At 40.2% G+C, this 19,625-nt stretch overlaps 1 protein-coding gene across 5 annotated transcripts; it reads right to left on the bottom strand.

Moving 5' to 3' along the window:
* Positions 1-43: 43 nt before the first annotated feature.
* CRK (CRK proto-oncogene, adaptor protein) lies at positions 44-17,880 on the bottom strand. 5 transcript variants are annotated; one of them, XR_012588291.1, is made up of 4 exons: positions 17,546-17,880; positions 9,186-9,721; positions 6,191-6,356; positions 2,188-3,417 (listed from the first exon to the last, which is right to left on the bottom strand). XR_012588291.1 is itself a non-coding variant. In XM_074594446.1 (4 exons), the coding sequence occupies exons 1-3, from the start codon at positions 17,787-17,789 to the stop codon at positions 6,195-6,197; spliced, it is 939 nt and encodes a 312-aa protein (XP_074450547.1). In that variant the 5' UTR covers positions 17,790-17,880; the 3' UTR covers positions 3,278-3,417; positions 6,191-6,194. The 5 variants fall into 5 exon arrangements, 3 of the variants coding, with proteins under 3 accessions (XP_074450548.1, XP_074450549.1, XP_074450547.1); XR_012588292.1 differs by having other exon boundaries at positions 3,278-3,417; positions 9,356-9,721; XM_074594446.1 differs by having other exon boundaries at positions 3,278-3,417; positions 6,191-6,353.
* Between the last annotated feature and the right edge of the window lie 1,745 nt (positions 17,881-19,625).

The following is a 19,625-nucleotide window of genomic DNA, read 5'->3' as shown; positions in this document are numbered from 1 at the left end:
AATGCAAGTATTCCAATGACAGCTAATTGAGAGTGACACCAAGTCAAAGTTTTGGCTATACTTTTATTTACTTCACGTACTATGAACATATACATTACATGCTACAAAAAATAAAAAAAAAAAAAGACTTTAACTGTCAAGAAAGTGGATAGTGTTATAATACAATGGCACATGTTCATATTTTTCTTCAAACTGGTTTGGTTAGAATCCTTCCCCAAAACCATTAACAAAAATGAAGTGTTTTAAGATGATTAGAAATATTTGCATTATTAACAAATACAATTCAAACAGATTAACAAGATTTAACCAGGTCAAATATTAGTAAAAAGGCTGGGGTTTACCAAAATGAAATATATATTAAAAAACCATAGCAGCCAGTTGTACTTTTTAGTGTGATATAATGTATAAATGCACCAGAAGAACACAGTGTAATTGAGCATTCTGCTTTCACGGTGTATTTCTAGAAATGATTATTCTAGTTCTAACACCTGCCTATGCACAAGAGACCAAAAACACAGCCAAGTAGAGACAAAAGATTGTGACCAACATTCTTAGCAATGATTTTTTGCACGCATCGGGGAGAAGGGAGGGAACAAATAGAAGAGGATAAACAAAGGCCACAAAAGGATTTAATCTACGTGTTCATGAACATATGTTCTACTTATTTTCCTTTTAAGAGCTTGATAAGTTGAAATGTCTATTTCATCCAAATGCAAACATATTCATTTCTATCACCTATCAAACAAAATCACATCTCAGCTTAGAACTGAATAGTGGAAAACAGTTGCATTAATGTATCAGTTGACTAAGAAAAAACCGCTCGACAAGAACGTAGGATTCTAGTGCAACAGCAGCTATTAAGACTCCTCTAGTTTCTTTTTTTTCTGCTCTTTCAAAGTGTACAAATATTCGCAATTTATACAGTCTTAACAAAAACACATCTACAAAGTTTGCAGGGTATTTGCTATTTAGTTCAATTTATGTCTTTCATATTAAAAAGGCAAGATTTGCATAATATAATTCCTTTCAAAAAACAGTTCTTTTGGTATCTTAAAATAATTGCTGATTGGAAAGGTACAAACATACAGGCTTTCATTAACTGCAATTGGAAAAAACTTCAGAACAAACTGTGTTACTCTAAGAACACACAGTTCATTATGTTTCTTTTGCAATACCTGAAGAAAAATATAAGCATATATGGGCAACTGATAAACTCAGTATTAAGTCTGTTATTTAGAGTGCAGCCATTGAAAAAAAATAAAAAAACCAGTCATAGTAAATGTCAAGGTCAGAGGAAAAATACAAATTAGCCTTAAAGAAACCAATGTGTTACAGAACCTAGAGTTAGTTTCTCAATTTTTTTTCCTCAAAGTACATTTTGTACTAAGCTAGAAGAGATCCCACAGTCACTGGCATATCACCCTAACCAGAACAGCAATCCAAGCTAGCAGAGTACTGCAATTCCCTTGGTACCATTCTTACACCACTGCCACAACTGTCAGTTTGCTAATAACCTTCAGTAGTGCTTACGAGACCGGTGATGGAAAAGTATGATTAACGTACATTGGCGTTAGTCTACAGAATTAATGAGTGCCCATTACCTGAAAATTAGTCAGACTTGCTGATGGATTAGTTTTGAAGTAAAACAACTAGTACTTAAATATAACAAATATTATCGTTTCCAGCATGTTACACAGTTCTGAGGTAAAGTGTTACCAGTCTTCTGTTGAACGGGTCGGTGCCTTGCAGCAATAGCCTTTGCAGTGGGAACTAGCCCTCGCAGCATTTCCAACCAATGAGCCATTCTAGTCACACAGTTTGCATCAACCAAAATAACATTTTTAGTTTGATACTATTTAGAAAAACTGTTCTGTATGGATTACACTGTAGTCAAAGTTACAAAATTCGCTTAAGTTTGGTCACTAGAGTGCTGTGTTTGGAAAACAATCCAGGGTACAGGCAAGGGATAGTTACTTCAGTGTTTAATTTCAGTTTACAAAACTTACTGAATCCATTCTGATTTATGTTAGAGAAAACCAGATAATTAGAAGAACAGACTAAAAAATAAAAATAAAAATCAAGCAGTGCATAATACCACCTACTCAATGCACTGATTTGCATTATGAGCTATGAAGCCATATTTACTCTATTATGCCTTTTGAGAATCAATCCAGAAGCACACAAGTATTTTCCATTAGTTTATTAAAAATAAAATCCTCATGAATTCACTATCAAATATTTTACAGATAGGAATTAAACCAGAAGAGTCCCCAGAGTAACTTTAAAATAAAGGTAATATTTGGTTTGTCAGTTCACCATGTTTGACACCGATTTGTACTGTAAGAGTATTGTACAGTAGGAGTATTGAAGAATTCTAGAAAAATTAAACTGGCCCTATATAATTTAACTGTACTGGAAAGCAGTGTCAATATTTTAGTATATTTAGTGACTCAAACACTGCTTTAAAGCTATGCATTAAAGTGCTATGCACGTATTTATCAGCACTGATATGGATGTTTACACTTCCATAAGCCTTATATTTCTGGATAAAAAAAGAGATACTGGTGTGTTAATAGAAATTTTAATTTAAAATCAGCTGCTACGTTTGAAGCATCAACAGTACTGAAGAAATCAATCTAGTGTCCACAAACTTCTAGAATTCCAAGGTGGATTTGATCTGTCATTTACCATTAAAATGGCAAGCATCTGTAAATCATAAGGCTGTCCCCAGTGGGCTCTACATAAACCTGTACCGTGCATAGTTAGCTGACCATGCAAAGTACTATATAGCCTTTCCAGGACAGAGAATTCAGGATGGCAAAAAAATATTGGAGAAAGCTCCAGGATATATTTGTGAAATTTCTATCTATATATTGAATTGTCTAAGGTTGATGTTCATTGCCTGAGGAAGAAGCAACATAAGCAATAGGACCGGAGAGAGCTATAAATGTTACCGTAACATCTACGTTACTGCTTTCTCCAACTGCTGCTGCTGGCAAGGTCCAGTCCGCTGTGCACATGGACATAAGCAGGCATTACAACCTATAATCATGTACTAGTTCTGCCACTTGACACACAAGTTATCTACTGTCGTACCCTGAATTACATGACCCTTGATTAAGGAATGGTGGTGTTCAGTCCCAGGGGTTTGCAGGTTATCAGAATGCTTATACAAGCAATACCGCTTTCGAACATCTGTCGGAACATAGTCTTGATGGCATCTGCAATAAAAACAAGTTGAGATTGTTCCCATCTGTAAGCGCAACTGTTGAGCCACACTCAGCTGAAGTCCTCGTCAGGATTCTGTTGATCCAGCAGGCGGACATGCGTGAATGGAAAGTGACCACGTCTGCCGTTACATTCTCCTTCCCACTGACCACTCACGTTAATCTTTGTGACCTTTACCAGCTCACCGACCTGAAGGATGAGAAATAAGAAAGTGTTATAATTCAAAGAAAACACACAAATTGGGCTGCTACCCCTCCCCTTTGGTGTCGATCACCCAAGTATACCAAGATACACTTCTATAAAAAGTAGTTTTAGTCTTGACCATTTTTGATAACATCAGCCTACCACTCAATGTCATTCACTCCTGAAGGAAGTATAGAGAGAAAGAAGGATACCTAGATTAGGTGAGAACTACCTAAACTGAAGAGCCTGCAATCCAACACCAATCTTTCACAGCACTCTTGGGACTTGACATCAGCTGTTATCACAATAAATGCATCTCCCTGAATTGACAGAGGCTTGTACTCTGCTTATACTGCATCAACCTCATTAAGGGAGGGAAGGCTTGCAGGTGTACAAAGTGTGCACTAATCTGCAAGTTAAACAGCTTCTTAATTTTGAAATTCCACTAAGTGTTTTTTCAGGTGGTATTGAAAAAAAGTTCTGGATAAGTGGGGTCTATATATATACACAGCCACAGATTGTAAGACATTGGGAGAATACATAGGGCCATAAGAAGCAGCGCCATAAGGCTGCTCTGTCCTTACTCTGAGGATCCACAACCAGCCACTACCAGAGGCGAGGCCAGATGATCTTGACCACCATGGATTTCTCACATAAACTCACTCCATGGGTTTAGTAAAGACAATTGATGCCCTCTCCTTCTGATACCTGAATTGTTTGGCTAGCAAAATAAAAGAATGGTTACTATGGACCAATGAAACAATAGGGTCTAGTTTAAAAGTATCCAGTTCTAATCTACTACACTAAATAAAAGCATGGTAATATATCTCATATTCTAATCTCCAACCTAATGTTCACATAACCAATTCGAAAGGTATTGTCTCCTTTTGACAAAGGTGGAAAACTGCACTGCAGTCCCTTTCCCAAGGCTGTGCAGTCATGTAGTTTGAGTTGGGACAGCAAATCTAGCTCTAATCTGCTGAATCTTGAAGGGTACTTTAATTATGTAGCACTTATACAACCTAAGAAAGCATAATTTACATTGTAAATACAGTCACTGAAGAGTTAATAAGTGCAACATTGAAAAGCTGTCTACCCGTTTCTAGCTCGCAGTATAAAATTTTATCAATAATCCTATTTGCAAGTAAAAGACAATGGTTTTCAGAATTCTTCCTGGGTCACAGATGGAGAATGCTTTTGGGACAGATATACTCTTTTTTCTTTCCCTAATATTGTAAATAAACTCTCAAGGCATGGCCACAAGCCTTACTGCATTTCATCCAGAAATTTACTGAATATACAGTTACTAGTTTACACAGATGCTCATCACCGTGTTCCAAATTAATCCAAAATGGAATCTCATTATTGTCACTTTCCAGGCAGTGAATGAAGAACACGGAAAACAATTTAAGATGTTACCAATCTCCATTAACTTTACAGGTTTTAATCGCTTGCAATCTTTCGCCAGAACAGCTTTTAACAGTTCATAAATTCAAACCACTACACAGACATTTAATTAAGCTTCCCATACCTCTGATGATTACTTATCTGGTAATGAGAGGCACGCTTGGGACTCTTGCTGTAGAGCTTTATTTTTTCCTTTTGTAGTCATTAGTATAGCCATTTTAATGAATCATATTTTGAAGAAAATCCTCTTACGTATTTGCTACAGGCAAAAAGGAGCCCTTCCTCGAGCACTGAATGCTAGTTTCAGCTCTTTAGGAATTTAATCATGCAACGTGTGTAATTTTGCTACTGCTAATAATCACTTGGGGGTTGTATGAATAAAAATACTCTGTTGACCAAAACAATACATCAGCTGTAATTTAACACAGATAAGAATAAATGTGACAATCCTAGAAGTAGAAAATCTTATTTCCTAATCACGACCATTAGAAGAACACTATCCTAGATAACTTTAAATTGCTTCAGACCTGGATATAAGCTATGTATCGGCCTTCAACGGCGAAGTATATAACCCGCAACCCAGGAGGAAAGAAAAAGCACAAGTTGTGCTTAGCTTGCTATCTGTAAGATTTTTTTCTTAGACTGCTGGCCTCTCTGCTCCCAAAGAACATCACACACTACTTTATGTTCATATAGAGTTTATCTCAGATACCTTACGACAAACTCACCTGCAAAAGGTGGGTTCACCAGTACAATGATAGTGAGATAGAATATGGGATGCTAGTGACACTGCCCCACTCCCAGAACCATCCTGTAGCTGTTTGGTTGGTTTTCAGGGGTGTTCCAGGGTCATTGCAGCAAAGGGACACCCATTTATAAATTCTCCTTACTACGAGGAGCTACACCCAAAATTTGCATTTCAGTAATTGTTAGAAGAGGAAAGACCTCTGAATTTAAATATTCCTTTTTCACCATTATGGTAATTTCATTTAGCAACCGCTCTCTCTGATAGAATCCTTCATTCACATTTCTTTCACATATATCTTTAGACCTGTCAAAGCAGGACTGACTTGAAGTAAGCATGGGTCGTTTCACAAATGCCAGCTTAATAAAATGGCTCAATTAGCTCCTTCATAACTTACAGATCTTTCTAGATCTGCTTTGAAACTCTGCATATTTATCTTTAGTTCAAACACTCTCCTGAAAACAATACACAGAACCTTAAAAAAATTACCCATGTACAAGTGCTGGAATTTTAAAACATTTAGACTAGAAGTGTACTCTCTGAATCCTTTTAATGTTGATTTACGGTATCATTAGCGTTATTGCGCATCATCCCACCAAGCACAGCACCTCAAGAACAAGACTGTACCCTGCTATAAAGCCAGATTTGTCTCAGTCTTCATCAGAAGTTTTAAAACTAAGTATATCCCATATGCTTCAAAGCAAAACTGAAGATTCATGTGAAGACTTCTGTATGCTGTGGTTTTATTCCAAGTACTCCTCTTTGGTAAGGTCAAAATGGCAGAGTTCTGCTACTGTTACAAAGAAAAAAAATAAATTGATCGATCTCAGAGTCATTCACCACATAGATCTTGCCTTTTTCTCCTCTCTTTTCTCTTTAGTATAGACTGACAACTCCTCAAATAGGTCCAGTTACAAGCAAAGTAAAAGTTATCTTATTCTGATTAATCTTTTTTCTATAATACAACACAGCCTTTATTAGAACATCATTTGCTCTGATCTTCCTTTCTTGAGCTCTTCAAAACCACGTCAGTTTTAAAATAATAGAACAGTACAGATATTCTGTTGGCAGTTTGGGCCAAAAATGTTTGATGTTAAGAATCTATTTTCCTAAGAGAGACAGTGGGATCCGCCCCCACCCATGAATATTGCCAGATTTAAGGATAAGAGTTTTAATTTGGAAAGAATCCCACTTTCTGTATTTATAGTTATTAAGAGGTCTGGGCAAAAATGGGCTGATAAGATTTACATAATGCTTTCTACTAAGTTATCTAAGAAAGAGATCTCTAAATAAACAGAGAAGGAACACCATGAAGTGAAAGGGAACGTGAAAAAAGGAGACAACAAGAAACAGTACTTTGATAGACAGGATGAAGAAAAACTTGGAGAAAGCGAAATGCATAATGCTATTTTCTCCTGTACAGATACTGAAAGCAACTCAGTAACATTGCAATTTGAAAAGATAAAAGCTGCAAAGCAGTGAGAAATGCTTACTAGAAGCAGTGATAAATAGCTAACATTTTAAAACTAAACTTTCCCAATATTATATACAGACTAAAGAACCACCACTATTATTGCACATCTTACATGTGGAGCTGTAGCAAGACAGGTATATATCATCCTAACCAAGAGGTTCCACATGTCAACTACTAAGTATTTAAATACGTTTACAAGGCCTACAAACACCATTGTTCTAATATAATGGTAGCAAGACACTATAAATCTTACTTATATCCTTACACAGATGGGCAGAGCCTACACAATCCCCAGTCCCCCCTCCCAAACACTTCAGCTATCTAGCCTATTATCATGCGTTAGTTAAAAACACTAGTAGTGCAAATTAGCTCAGAACAGAGATGTTCTCCATGAAACTACCCTTTCTAAAGCACAGCGTATCAACAGAACTAACAGATCAGCCATGGCTCTTACAAGCTGTTCTTCAGCCCATAAAGGATTTTGCTTTCACTCAAAGTTGCTTATGACGGCCTAGTTTATCAATATTTTCTCACACTCTCTCTTTCACCCCATGCTGCTGAAGTGTGAGTTGGGCAGCGTTGTGGGGTTCTAAGTGAAATAAAATGTAAAGTTAAGAGAATACTGGTAGCACACTAATAAATAAAACAAAACCCAGAAGGAAACCCGAAAGGGTTTTGATAAATATGCCACAACATCATCTCCAATGGCTCAAAAGAAATCTAACGTCTGGTAATTGCAACAACATTCAATATTTCCAAGCTCTAGGAGGCGGCTGGGTGTACAGAGTGGGAAAAAGAAGAGATAGCATTTTAGGTTGTATGAAAGTCTGAAGGTTACAATCTTCACATTTCCCCAAAATCTGACTTGGCATAAATTTCTATATGTGCTTCTCAACCCAAAAATTTGTGTTCTGTATCCTGGCTGTCTTTTGATTCCAAAATATAACAGAACGTATAGTAACTCATAAGTGTATTTACATGGCTTCCCTAGACAAATTTTTACCTACAACAGGGAAACATTTCACATCTCCCAGGTTGTACATCAATTATCGGATCTGTAGAATGTGCTGCATTTGCCAGTTCTGTACGAAAGGCACATACCTATAGTTGCCACATCACTGAAATACCTTTTGTAATATGCATGATTAAACAAAGTATTTGAGAGTGAAGAGGAGATGCTCTGACTCAGCACAGAAACTGTTTTTTCCCAAGTACTTAAAATGTTATATAAACAGGAAGTCAATTAGGTATCAGGAAATTCCAGAGCCTTTAGCTCAAAGAAAGCCTAGATTAAAGGATACAATTTACATATCATCCTAAGGCAAAGGTCTGCCACTGAGAATACCTTCATCTCAATTTCCTCAAATGTAAGTTGGGGGATAACTATCTGATGTGTAGAGATAGAGCACTATTCTCCTTTTTAAGAGGAAGAAAAAAATAAAATCAAAAAGGGCACATACAAGTACTTGATCCTATCAGGAAGTGAATTAAACTTAGGGAAACTCACTGCTTTATTACAAATCATACTCCATCAATCACTGCTTTACACTAAACCGCCCTAACGAATTGTAATGTACGTTCCTGCTTCACAAACAAAAAACCGACGTACTCTGCTCGAGATCAAGATGTTACAATAAAACCCTATGTGCGATCATCATCTCAGTCTATGTAATTTTAAAGTGACTATCAATGTTTCCACTGATTGCTTTTACACTGCTGACAGATTGAAAACAAAAACAAGAACCAACCAACCCAGCACACCTTTTAAAGACAGGGTGAGGCAAGCAACAGTGAATACAGGTTCAGACACACAACTTACAAACTGCTCCCTCTCCCTCCCCCCTAAAATAAAAGATTTCAGAAATGAAAACATGGATGGGGAAACATTTATGTTAGTGATGTTTGACAAAAGACATGATATTGGTTCAGTAACCTAAACATGCTATAATAATCAAACTCTAGTCTACAAGTGACTCTAGTCACTTATTCATTTAAAAAAAAAAAAGCCTTTATCCATAACTTATTAATCGTGATGTAAAACCAGTATTACAATGCTTTTCCCTTTCATATTCCTACAAAACTATAATGTGATTGAAAGGGAAATCCCTTGAACAGATCTCTTCCTTCTAAGTTTTGCCCATTATGTACCTCCAAAGCCAAGGCTGTCTTGTCGTAGGCATTAGGGACTCGCTTCTGGATAACCCGGGCATAAATAGGGCCATTCTGAAGGTTAGGGAGCGGAGTGTTGATGCTGGGCTGGGCATAGGGCCCTGGCTCCGGCCCACCCAGTGGTTGTGGGTGGGAACTATCCTGGTTACCTCCAATCAGAGTAGATACTGAAGCAGAGGAAGGTCTATACTTCTCGACGTAAGGAACAGGTATCATTCCCCTCTTTCCTTCGCTGTCTTCTGCATTCCACCATTGCTCTTCAGGTTTATCCCGGATTCTCAGTATGTCTCCTTTCTTAAATGGAAGATCTTCTTCATCATTTCCATTAAAGTCAAAGAGAGCTCGCACATACTCAGCTTCCTCCTGCCTGAGGATAACGCCACTATTCTGCCTGGATCGGGAAACTGGTTCTATCAAGGTTGTAGTGTCCAAATAGTGTATTTTGTAGAATTCCAGTAAAGATGGCAAAGAATCAAATTCTTGGTCACCTATTCGAAATCTGGTGGGATTCAACCCTGAAAGAAGAAGGCAATACGTCAAAGACAGCATACAACAGTTAAAACTGTTAAATAAACATTTGAGAAGACAAATATATTTACAGATCAGTAATTTGATACTGAATTTGGTCATCTTTAGAATTACACAGAAGATCTGAATACTATGAATGTTAATCTAATCAAAGACAGCACTATCACAACCCTGAGGACAGAGTTTTATTTTTAAAGATTTTGTCAAAGAAGGAAAAAAGAAATAGTTTGGCACTGCCAAACTTCCCAACTTAGGATAAAAATAACTTGTTTCCTTAAATGTTGTATGGACCCAACAAATGAAAACGTTCAGTACATGTGAGTTTCTCAGGAGCCTATAAAATTTTCAGTAACAGACCATTCCCTTTTTCCTGTTTTATACTCTAAATCTAGAAACCAGATGAAATTTTGGTACAATTTCGAGGAAGTTATTTTTATTTTTTTTACCTCCCTTTTGCAGTTCAAAGTTATTTCAAAGGACAACACTGCAATAATGGTTCTTTACCTGTTGTAATGTATCTTGGGTTAAAGGCATGGACACTACAGAAAACAGCTTAGCACAGCAGCAAACAATTTATGTGAATGAGCAAATGAAGCTATTTTTCGTTTTGATAAAAGGACCATTATAGAAATTATGTATATTTTATGCAATGAAAAGCAACAACACACTTTTTATAATGGGCATAATTCAGTCTTTTAATCTCAAGTCTTACAGTTTCTTTGCCATATTTGTCAGATGGAACCTACCCTATAAATCTGAACCCCAGATACATTAAAATACAGATGATGTTCATATTCAAGTCATCAGAAGCATCAAAGTGCAGATATCCATTTCAGTTTTCAACCCGTGCGCTGCACTATTTTTCCATTTTATGTTCTTCGGGCTCAGCTGGGGAAAAACATACGCATGATGTTCTATTTCCACCATGCACCATACCCTGGGTAATCAGTTATGGGAAGAATTGTGGAAGGCTGGGGGAGGGTAGTGGAGAGGAAAAGATTTATGCTTTAATGAGTAACTCTTTTAGCAAGAGAGAGATGCTTACTTTGCAAGTCTGTTTCTCTGCAGGGAATATCTAACAGTTCCGAGACTTAGCTCTTGAGTACAAAGCTAGCAGAATTCTTCAAGCTGTCACTGATCCAAAACCCCCTTCAAAGCAGCACTGTCAGCATGGAAAGCTAACATTACAAGAAGTTCTTTCAAGAGAGCAAAAAGGGGTTCTAATAGAGAAAAGGGCAGATTCAATAAGATCAACATAGACAAACACCCGATAAATAAGTTTTGAAGTATCCTGAAGGAACATAAACATCACTGAATCTGGTTACAGGAAATCCAAAGAAGCAGAACTAAGTCATTGGAAAATGCACATTTGCATGCATTAACAGCCCTGAAAGACTTTCAAAAGAAATGAGCACTGAGCCAAAACACAAAAGCAATACCCTCAAAAAATTACAAAAAAAACCCCAAAACACAAACTGGCTTCACCAAGAGATAAGGAAGCTAATGTAAATGCCAGTAAGAAACATGAAATATAGAAAGAGAACATTCCACACCTTATTCTCCCAAAGCATAATGCTGGAAAGATGCAAAAACTCCCTCAACTTTTGTTGACAAGATGTAACTTACAGCTCTAGACTTAGCAAGAATTCTGGAATTTCATCTCAGTGGCAGTTCTTAGCTCTGTGGTCTCACAAGAGATTAATTCTGTCTGGCCAGGCAGCATCCCTACAGCACTTCAAAACATCCACTACATGAGCACAGAATATGCTCTGGGAATGCCGCACTTCAGCTGGCATTGGAAGTGGGAAACCAGCCTCTGTAACAAGTGGTAAAGACACCATGTTTCAGACAAACCTGGTGACAGAACACAAGCGTGTATCTGCTACTATTTCAGATGTGGACCTTTAAGGATCAAGGTTTATGTAGACACTTATGTCAAAAGAAAAAGTCATAGAAACTTTAAGAGGACCAGGGCAGCAAAGATCTTTGAAGTCATACGGAGAAGACTGGAATCTCACGTAAGTTCACTGACATGGAACTTATTTCACATACCAGAAATCTAGAGCCTAAAACACTAAGTTACCTTTGTAAAACCTGCTGAAATCTCTGTCTCCAGCAAAGTAAGTGTCCACAGAAAAATCATAAACTCAATAGGACATGAGCAGTTCAACAGTAACATTCATCAGCCTTGTCAGCACCAAAATCATCACTAGGATTAACAAGGGGTTTTGCAATGTCTTTTTTTTTTTTTGTCTTTTGAACAGGTTCACCCTCTTGAATTAATGCGTAACAGCCTGAAATAGCTGCCAAATGCACCTGAATAAAATGCACCAAAGTTGGACTCTAAGAGGAAAGTCCATTGGAACCTTACATATGGGGAAGGAGCAACTGAAATCAGCGTACTGCATCCCTGGAAAATCACATCCTAAAAGATATTTTTCCACAATTGAAGGAGAGTGAGAGAACACAGACTCTCCAAATACATTCTAGGATCAGAAAGATCAATGCAATCCTTGAAGGAACAGATAAGCAAAAAGGAGAGACATCATCTTCACAAAAATAACACTCCCAGAATACCGCATGCACTTCTGAAGCTTTTGTTTTTAAAAAAAAAACAAACAAAAAAACCAAAACAAAAAAACACAGCTACAAAAATCTAAGGCCTGGAAAACCTTTTTGCAACAACCTTTTTTATCTACAAGCTTAATCCAAATTAATTCCCAAAGAATATAAAGGCAGCAACCTCTTCACGGGAGAATTTAGATAGAAGACTTCTAAATTCAGCTAAAATAGGCATAAGAAGGACAAAATAGTTGAAAGTCACAGGTCGTAAATAAAATACAACTACACTTTACCAAGTATGCAGTAAACTTTCCACCAGCTTAAGTCTTTTGTGTCTGCTCTTGTTCAGTGACAAGGTATTGAGCTGAATGATGCCTACTTATGTAGCAGTGAAATGATTCTATTCACTACGGGCTTCAGAGTTTTGTCATTCCCTGGTATGATGAAATTCAAAGAGTAACAGACTTCACGATCAGAGGAATTCTTCAGCTTCTTGTTTGAAGTGCAACACATCACATACCTGTAGGCCAATGGAAAAATTAAGGCAAGATCTACCACAAGAAAAAGTTACAGCATAAGGCAAGTGCTTTTTGGAGAAGTAGAGCTCTTTTCCTTCATGGTTCTGGGACAGTTTTCTTGAAGGCACAAGTTTGAGCAGCACGTTGTCCGCATCTTCTGAGGGCTCTCAGGAAGAAGAGAAGGCGTGCAAAGGTAAGTTGAGCTACTGGAGGAACTTTAGTCACTTCCTATTAAAGTCAGACAACCAGAGCCCTAGAAATTCTCTTCCCAGCTCTGCACAGCCGAAGGAAGATGATCTGCTCAGCTCCTCCTCTACCAGCAGCACTGCTCAGCTCTGTAAGATGATTCCTTTGAACGAGAACCACAAAGGGCTGAGTATCACCTTTCTTATTTATTCCATCCTAGCTCTATCTGCGCAAGGACTTAAACCTGATTCCATCCAATTCAGCACGTCAGAACAGCTAGGGCATCCTCCGCTCTCAGGAAGGCAAGGAAAGAGTTAAAATTCGAAGTGTCCCAGAATCAAAGACAGTTTCAAATCTGGACCCTGTCAGTTCTCTGTTTACGATGCATGTTCCCTCCTGACAAAACACTTCTACGCTGTGTTGGCTTCATGTCAGTCTGGAAAAGATTGCTTATATATGTTTTAAATATTGTGCAGATACTGGGGAAGTGAAGGTATAAAACAACTAATATGCTGCTTCTTAAGAGTGCAGGCAGGTGGTGTAACCACAAAGCAACTTCTCACTTTCTTAGCCATCTCAGGGGTTTTACATTTCTCTCTTCACTCCAATTGTGTTAGTGCCACTAGGCTGTTTTCCCTTTATTCCTAAGCATTGGTAAGCTTTCCTTTTGCAGGCAGGGAAGACCTCACAGAAATACATGTTTTCATTTTTGTTTCTAGATCTAGTCTGTAACAGTGTCCCTCCCTCACAACTTATAAAGCTCGTTTTGGGCAAGACAGGCTGTTCTTATCAAAAAAGGTTACTGAGACACAAGGCCTTCGTTTCAAAGACAAGACATCCCAGTGATGTAAGCCAGTTTCCTCCTGGAGCATATGGGAACTCTGCTATGAAGCCATCACATTCCAGCCTGTGTGTTGCCCCAACCCCCATAGGGACACCTTTTCCCCTTGTCCTTAAGTACCTCCCTACTCATGCCTCAGCAAAACAAATAAATACCCATGAACACTCTATAAAAACAGTAAAACCCCATTCATAGCTCCTGAGAAGAGCTCTAACCACGCCAGGAGAATATTCTTACATAAGTTACATATTGCCATTTCTGCAGATAATCAGAGGATGCGAGAAAAGTAGATGTGTAACGCATACATGTTCCAAGCTTCCAACAGTTTGCATTTTAAGACCTTAATACAAAAATATCACAAAAAAATCCACACGTGTCAGAGTTAAATCATACTGCTCACGCCTACCTAAACCCACTTCATACAGAGCTGAGCACGGATATCATTATGTAAAGATTACCCGACTCCAGGAAGTACAGTCTGAATTTTTTAAAATCATAATGGAAGTGATTTAGAAGCGTAAGTTAAGCAGCATGTTCTTAAAATGCATACTTAGCGAAAACACCACCTTCTACACAGTATCTATCATACTTTCCTACTTCAGAGAGAGAAATTTTACACCACTATAAGGTTTCTGGCTTCACTACATTGTACTTTCAATAGAAAGCATATCTTTAGATATTTTAGGCATTTTGTTTTAGTGCATATCATACATTTTTACCCCAGACTCATATGTCAAATTGCAAACATATGATGTATTTAAATATTTCCTCTATTGTCCGTTACCATGCTAATGTCTGCATGGAGACTTTGTCTTCTTTGGGATTTCTTTAGCCCGTGACTGTGGTATTTCATCACAAATGATGCCCTAATTCCGATTCAGTCGTTAATCTCCACCTCCACTGGAAACAAAGTGTTTTTCTTTCCCATAATTCAGTGATTTATCCTGTTTCCTTTTAACAGCCTTAAAACATTTCAGGAAGATATGGCTATTTTGAGAATTTCTGTTAATTTCTTTTTTGCTTATGCTGAAAAATCACCTGCGATAAATTAGAAACCGCAGCATATCAGGCAAAAGGTGAATTTAACAAAAAGTTAGCAAATTTATTTTATACTTTAGAAATGGAAGAAAATATCACGGTTTTGTGATACTATGGCTTTTTATATTAGGGAAGCCAAAGCTCCTCATCTCATTCATTCTGTATCGAAGCTAGGTTCCTAGCATTCCCTACACCCAGCAGTGCTAAAGCAGTCATGAATTGCACACAATTACCGAGACAGACAAACAAAAATCAACCTAAGAACCTGATCTGGCATATTCAGATTCAAATTTTCCCAGTGAGAAGTGTGCATTTGCCAAACAATCAGTTGCTAAAAAAAAAAAAAAAAAAATACCACGTAATTAACATAGTAAAGTTGTTCTTCCTAATGTTTTAGCCTGACCACAATAAATAAGCATGAAAAGTTGCAAACATTTACCTCATTTTACTGCATTAGCTTCCCTATCCAAATGTGAAACCATCTTCACTCTTCTACCAATGTTTTCACTTCCCTCCCACTGCAGAACATCCCCCCCACTTACTTTTTTCTGAAAGAAAAACTTAATTACGCTTTAAGTGTAATTTAATATAGACACACCCCCGCACCTTCTTTGGTTTGAGGGTGAAAAGAGAGCAGTATCAGCATGGAGGCATGATTTATTTAAAACTACTAAAATCTCAGCATAGTAGTATCTGTAGTGCAGGAATGACGCGTCACCTATCCTCTTAACATCCAGGAGGGGAAAAAAAAAAAAGAAAGAAAAGAAAAAGAGACCAACCAAAACATAATTACACTTTTTAACATATATTAAGCCTACTGTGCCAACAGCCTACACAGCTACAATAGCAGCTACTCTTCTAAAACACATAAACATTTAAAACAGGGCATTGACTGATTTTTTTAAAAAGAACACCAAAACTCCAGAATCTTTTAACAGCCACAACACCAGCCAGCCCATAAGTGACACAAAACGTTACTGAGCTTAAGAATGTAACACAATAAAAAGTTAGGATAGCAATGTACTAAAGCGATAGCACAATAACACAAAAAACGCTGTTTTTCCAGAGATGCCCAGAAGTGACAGGCACACATACTCCAGTGTTTTTCATCACTAATGTCTTTAAACTCCAGTGTTTTTCATCACTAATGTCTTTAAAATCCTATTAGGCTGGATTCCACAACAAACCATCCTGGTAACTTATCCTGCTAAACGTAACACCAGTCGTGCATTTCAACAATCCCCGCATCAAGCCTCTGCAAACCTATGGCAATAAACCTCTGTCTTCACAAACATGAAACAACAGGGACCCCACCACATCTTGCGGCAAACCATTTTACTACCCACACCAGTAACAACTTCCACTTTACTTCCAGCTCAATTCAGCCACCTTTAACTTCTACCTTGTGGAGCTTTTTGCGACTTGAGTGCACGCTGCAGTAGGTTCCTGGCATAAACACAATAACTTCAGGCTTTACCAAATTTGCCAATTTGAAATGTTCCCCTGAACAGAGGAAATTACTATATAACGGTGCAAACCTACTGGCAACAGTTTCCGTTTTTTCTTAGATTATCTCCTTCTTAGTCAACTACAGACTGTGCAGAGACTGAAAAATCCTTTCCATAACAAGTACTGTTGCATCTTCCCAATATTGGTCTCTTATTCCAACCACAGATCGCCATCAGAAAGTGTAGCAATTCATATACTGTTTACTTTCTGCCAAATAAGTTTGCTAAATTTCTTATTATATAGGTTTACTACACTTCAAAATTACATAGAGGTTCCTTTCTGAGATGCTAGCAATACACCCACATCATTTTGCACGCATTAATATCCAAACTTGAGCAGTTCCACTACCAACTTCAGTGATGTCCCCAGCAGGGATACTGCTGCCTTTCTATTTCATGTTCTTATACATCTAAGGACACCGCATGGCTGGGGGCTCTTGTTCATTTAGTTACACTTGTACTTGCAGAAATGCTGCTTCTCATGGTATGGTTTTCCCTCTGACACAATCAGTATCTTCTCTATAAGCGTTACACTTAAACACATTGTTTTCATATTACATGTTAGGTTAATGAGGAATAATATAAAAACTTCCCTTTCAACACCTGGGGGGAAAACACATGAACTTCACATCTGATTTAAAGGAACAATTGCCTTTACATTCCTGAAGAGTTCCCACTACTTAAGCTACCCACATAATACTTTGACTCGTGACTTGAAATTTAGCCTCACAGTCTGCCTTCCAACGCACAACTGTCTTGTCAGAATTTAGACTCTTAGATGACACTTCCACAGAGCCGTCCCCCGGCTGAGATGACATGCAAAATTATTAACTCTAGTTTATGAAAACAGAAGAACGTGCGAGCGCTACAGCTGTAGGACCTTTCAGGAGGGCTGCGATAAGCGCTCAGCTCCAGTGTACGTTTAAGTATGATACCAGGTCGCTGGAAGGCAGGTGCAGACAGGCGGCTCAGCTCGCTCCGTAGCCCCAGCTGCAAAAACGCGACTTAATTCCACCACAAAGAGCCTCACGACTTAAAACGCCGCCCGGGAGGCGAGCGGAGCCGCCCGTGGGGAGGCGCAGACCGGGGCTGGGCTCCAGCTGCCCGCCCTGCGGCGGCAGGGGCTGGGGGGCACCGCCAGCCCTGGGGGTCACTCACCCGGGGCCCCAGGGCCCTCGCCGCCGGACCGCCGGCCTCCCGCCGGCCCCAGGCTGTTGACGATGTAGTGCGAGACGCGGGAGCTCTCAGACACCGAGAGCACGAAGTCGCCGGGGATGGTGCCCGAGTCGCGCACCAGGAAGGTCCCGTGGCGCTGCCCCTGCAGCAGCGACACCGCCTCGGCCCGGCTCAGCCGCCCCCAGTACCAGCTCGCCCGGTCCTCGGAGTCGAACTGCCCGGCCATGGGGGCCGCCCGCCCGCAGGCCGCACTCGCTCCCCCCCCACCGCCGGGCCCCGCTCCGCGCCCAGCCCTGCCACCCAAAATGGCGGCCCCTGCCCTGACCTCACCTACCGGATGTGACCTCACGCGGGAGACGCACAGGGAAGGCGTGGCGTCATCTCCCCGCGCGGTCCGCCGAGGCGGGCCCCTGATTGGAGCCCTGCGCATGCGCTGAGGGGGGGCGCGCGCAGGGCGGGCTGAGGCGGGAAGGTGGCGCTGAGGGAGCGGCGGAGCTGAGGTGGCTCCTCGTTCGCTGAGAGGTATCGGCGAGGGCTGTCCGCTACCCGGATGGCCGCTCTGGGTGCTTGGGAGCAGCACCAACCGCCGCCGGGGCCGGGGTCCCCTCATGCCTCGCCGGTGCTCTCACATCGGCCTCTCTGTCACGGGCCGGCGGAAGGAGGGTCCAGGGGCGTCGGTGTAGCCCGGCCTTTGTGTCAGGAGGGCGGCCAGGACTTGTCTCCGCAGTTGGTACATCCCGTTGGAGGGCTGTAGGGTAACCCCCTGCGTGTCCCAATTCCTATGGCAGTGGGGTTGGAACGAAATGATCTTTAAGGTCTTTTCCAACCCAAGCCGTTCTATGATACTATGACTCCAGCTCGCTGTGGTAGCTTGTGTGAAGCCAGGCTCGTCTGCATATTAAGGGTGCAGCTCCCTGTGTTTTTTCCTCCAGAGCTGTGCCAGCCCTCATCTTCCCTGCCAGCTGCACATTCCCACCCCACAGTGGTGCCAGCACAGCTGTTTTCATGGGGCTGCAGGCTGAATTGGGCCAATGAGCTGTTCTGGGGTTAAAAATAGAAAAAGTTTATTTTTACGCAGGGCAGTTCACTGACTGTGTTACCGCAGGGGCCTGCAAACAGGGAAGAGCTTAAGTTCCACCGGTGCCACAGGAATGCGTGTGTGCATGCACATGCACAAAATATGAATGATGTCTGTAAGAATGGAGCAATATTTACCGCTTTAAGATTGTTCTCCAAGATCTCTTAAATTCCAGGGTAATATCTATAAATGTCTATTGAATTCTGTTCCACCTGTGCTCAATTCTGTGAGCTTTTTCCAGAAAGGAATGTGCTTTTCCAACTGTGTGGTCTCCATGTGGCAGCACTTGCATAAACACAATGTTAGACCACAGCTGTCCTTAACTGGCTGACAGCATCTCTGCTTTCTTCTAGGGCGCTTTGGAACGTGATAATTGTCTCAGGGATGGGACTTTGGCATTGTGTCGGGTGACTGGGGTTGTATTAACCTTCACAATAGCCCAGTGAGAAAATATTCAGTTGTACAGGTGGGAGCCTGTGGTTCACCAAATATCTAAGAAAACACCAGGTACTTGATTTCAACTTGTCTGATGATTTAACAAGTGAACATCCTTCCTCTGCTGTTCTCTCTCCAGATGGACTGTAGGTAGGAGCCAGTCGTAATCTATTTGGAAGCTAGAGTCCCGGTTTCCCTGGTGACGTGTGGCATTTGGTAAGCCAGTTGCACGAATAGCACGCTTCCATGTCAGGTTTTTCACAGATTTGAAAAGCTGCAGGTCCTTGTTGAGAGGCCAGGACACTGGGAGAGTTAAATTACAGCAGCAAGACAAGGTGTCCGTTCTGTTCAGTCGTTCACAGACGTCAAACAAACAAACCAGGACTTTCTTACAATGGCAAAATTCACCATTTTTCTGACTCCACTGTAAAAAAGTCTCCTTTTGACCGAGGGCCCACAGGCTGCTGTTTTTCCCCCTCCTTTTCCCGTCCCCACCCTTGTACCGCATCTCTCCCCCAGTTTTCAGCTGAATCGCAAAACCGCGGGAGG

Source organism: Larus michahellis, chromosome 7 (genome assembly GCF_964199755.1).
Source record: "Larus michahellis chromosome 7, bLarMic1.1, whole genome shotgun sequence".
Lineage (NCBI taxonomy): Eukaryota > Metazoa > Chordata > Aves > Charadriiformes > Laridae > Larus > Larus michahellis.
This window is presented reverse-complemented; position numbering and strand designations above follow the sequence as displayed.

Coding starts and splice junctions, on each gene's coding strand:
- CRK (XM_074594446.1), bottom strand. CDS start 17,789: ATGGCCGGGCAGTTCGACTCCGAGGACCGGGCGAGCTGGTACTGGGGG. Junction 9,722..17,545: donor CGAGGGCCCTGGGGCCCCGG/GTGAGTGACCCC, acceptor TTCTTCTTTCAG/GGTTGAATCCCACCAGATTT. Junction 6,354..9,185: donor AGACAGCCTTGGCTTTGGAG/GTACATAATGGG, acceptor TTGTAACAGTAG/CAGAACTCTGCCATTTTGAC.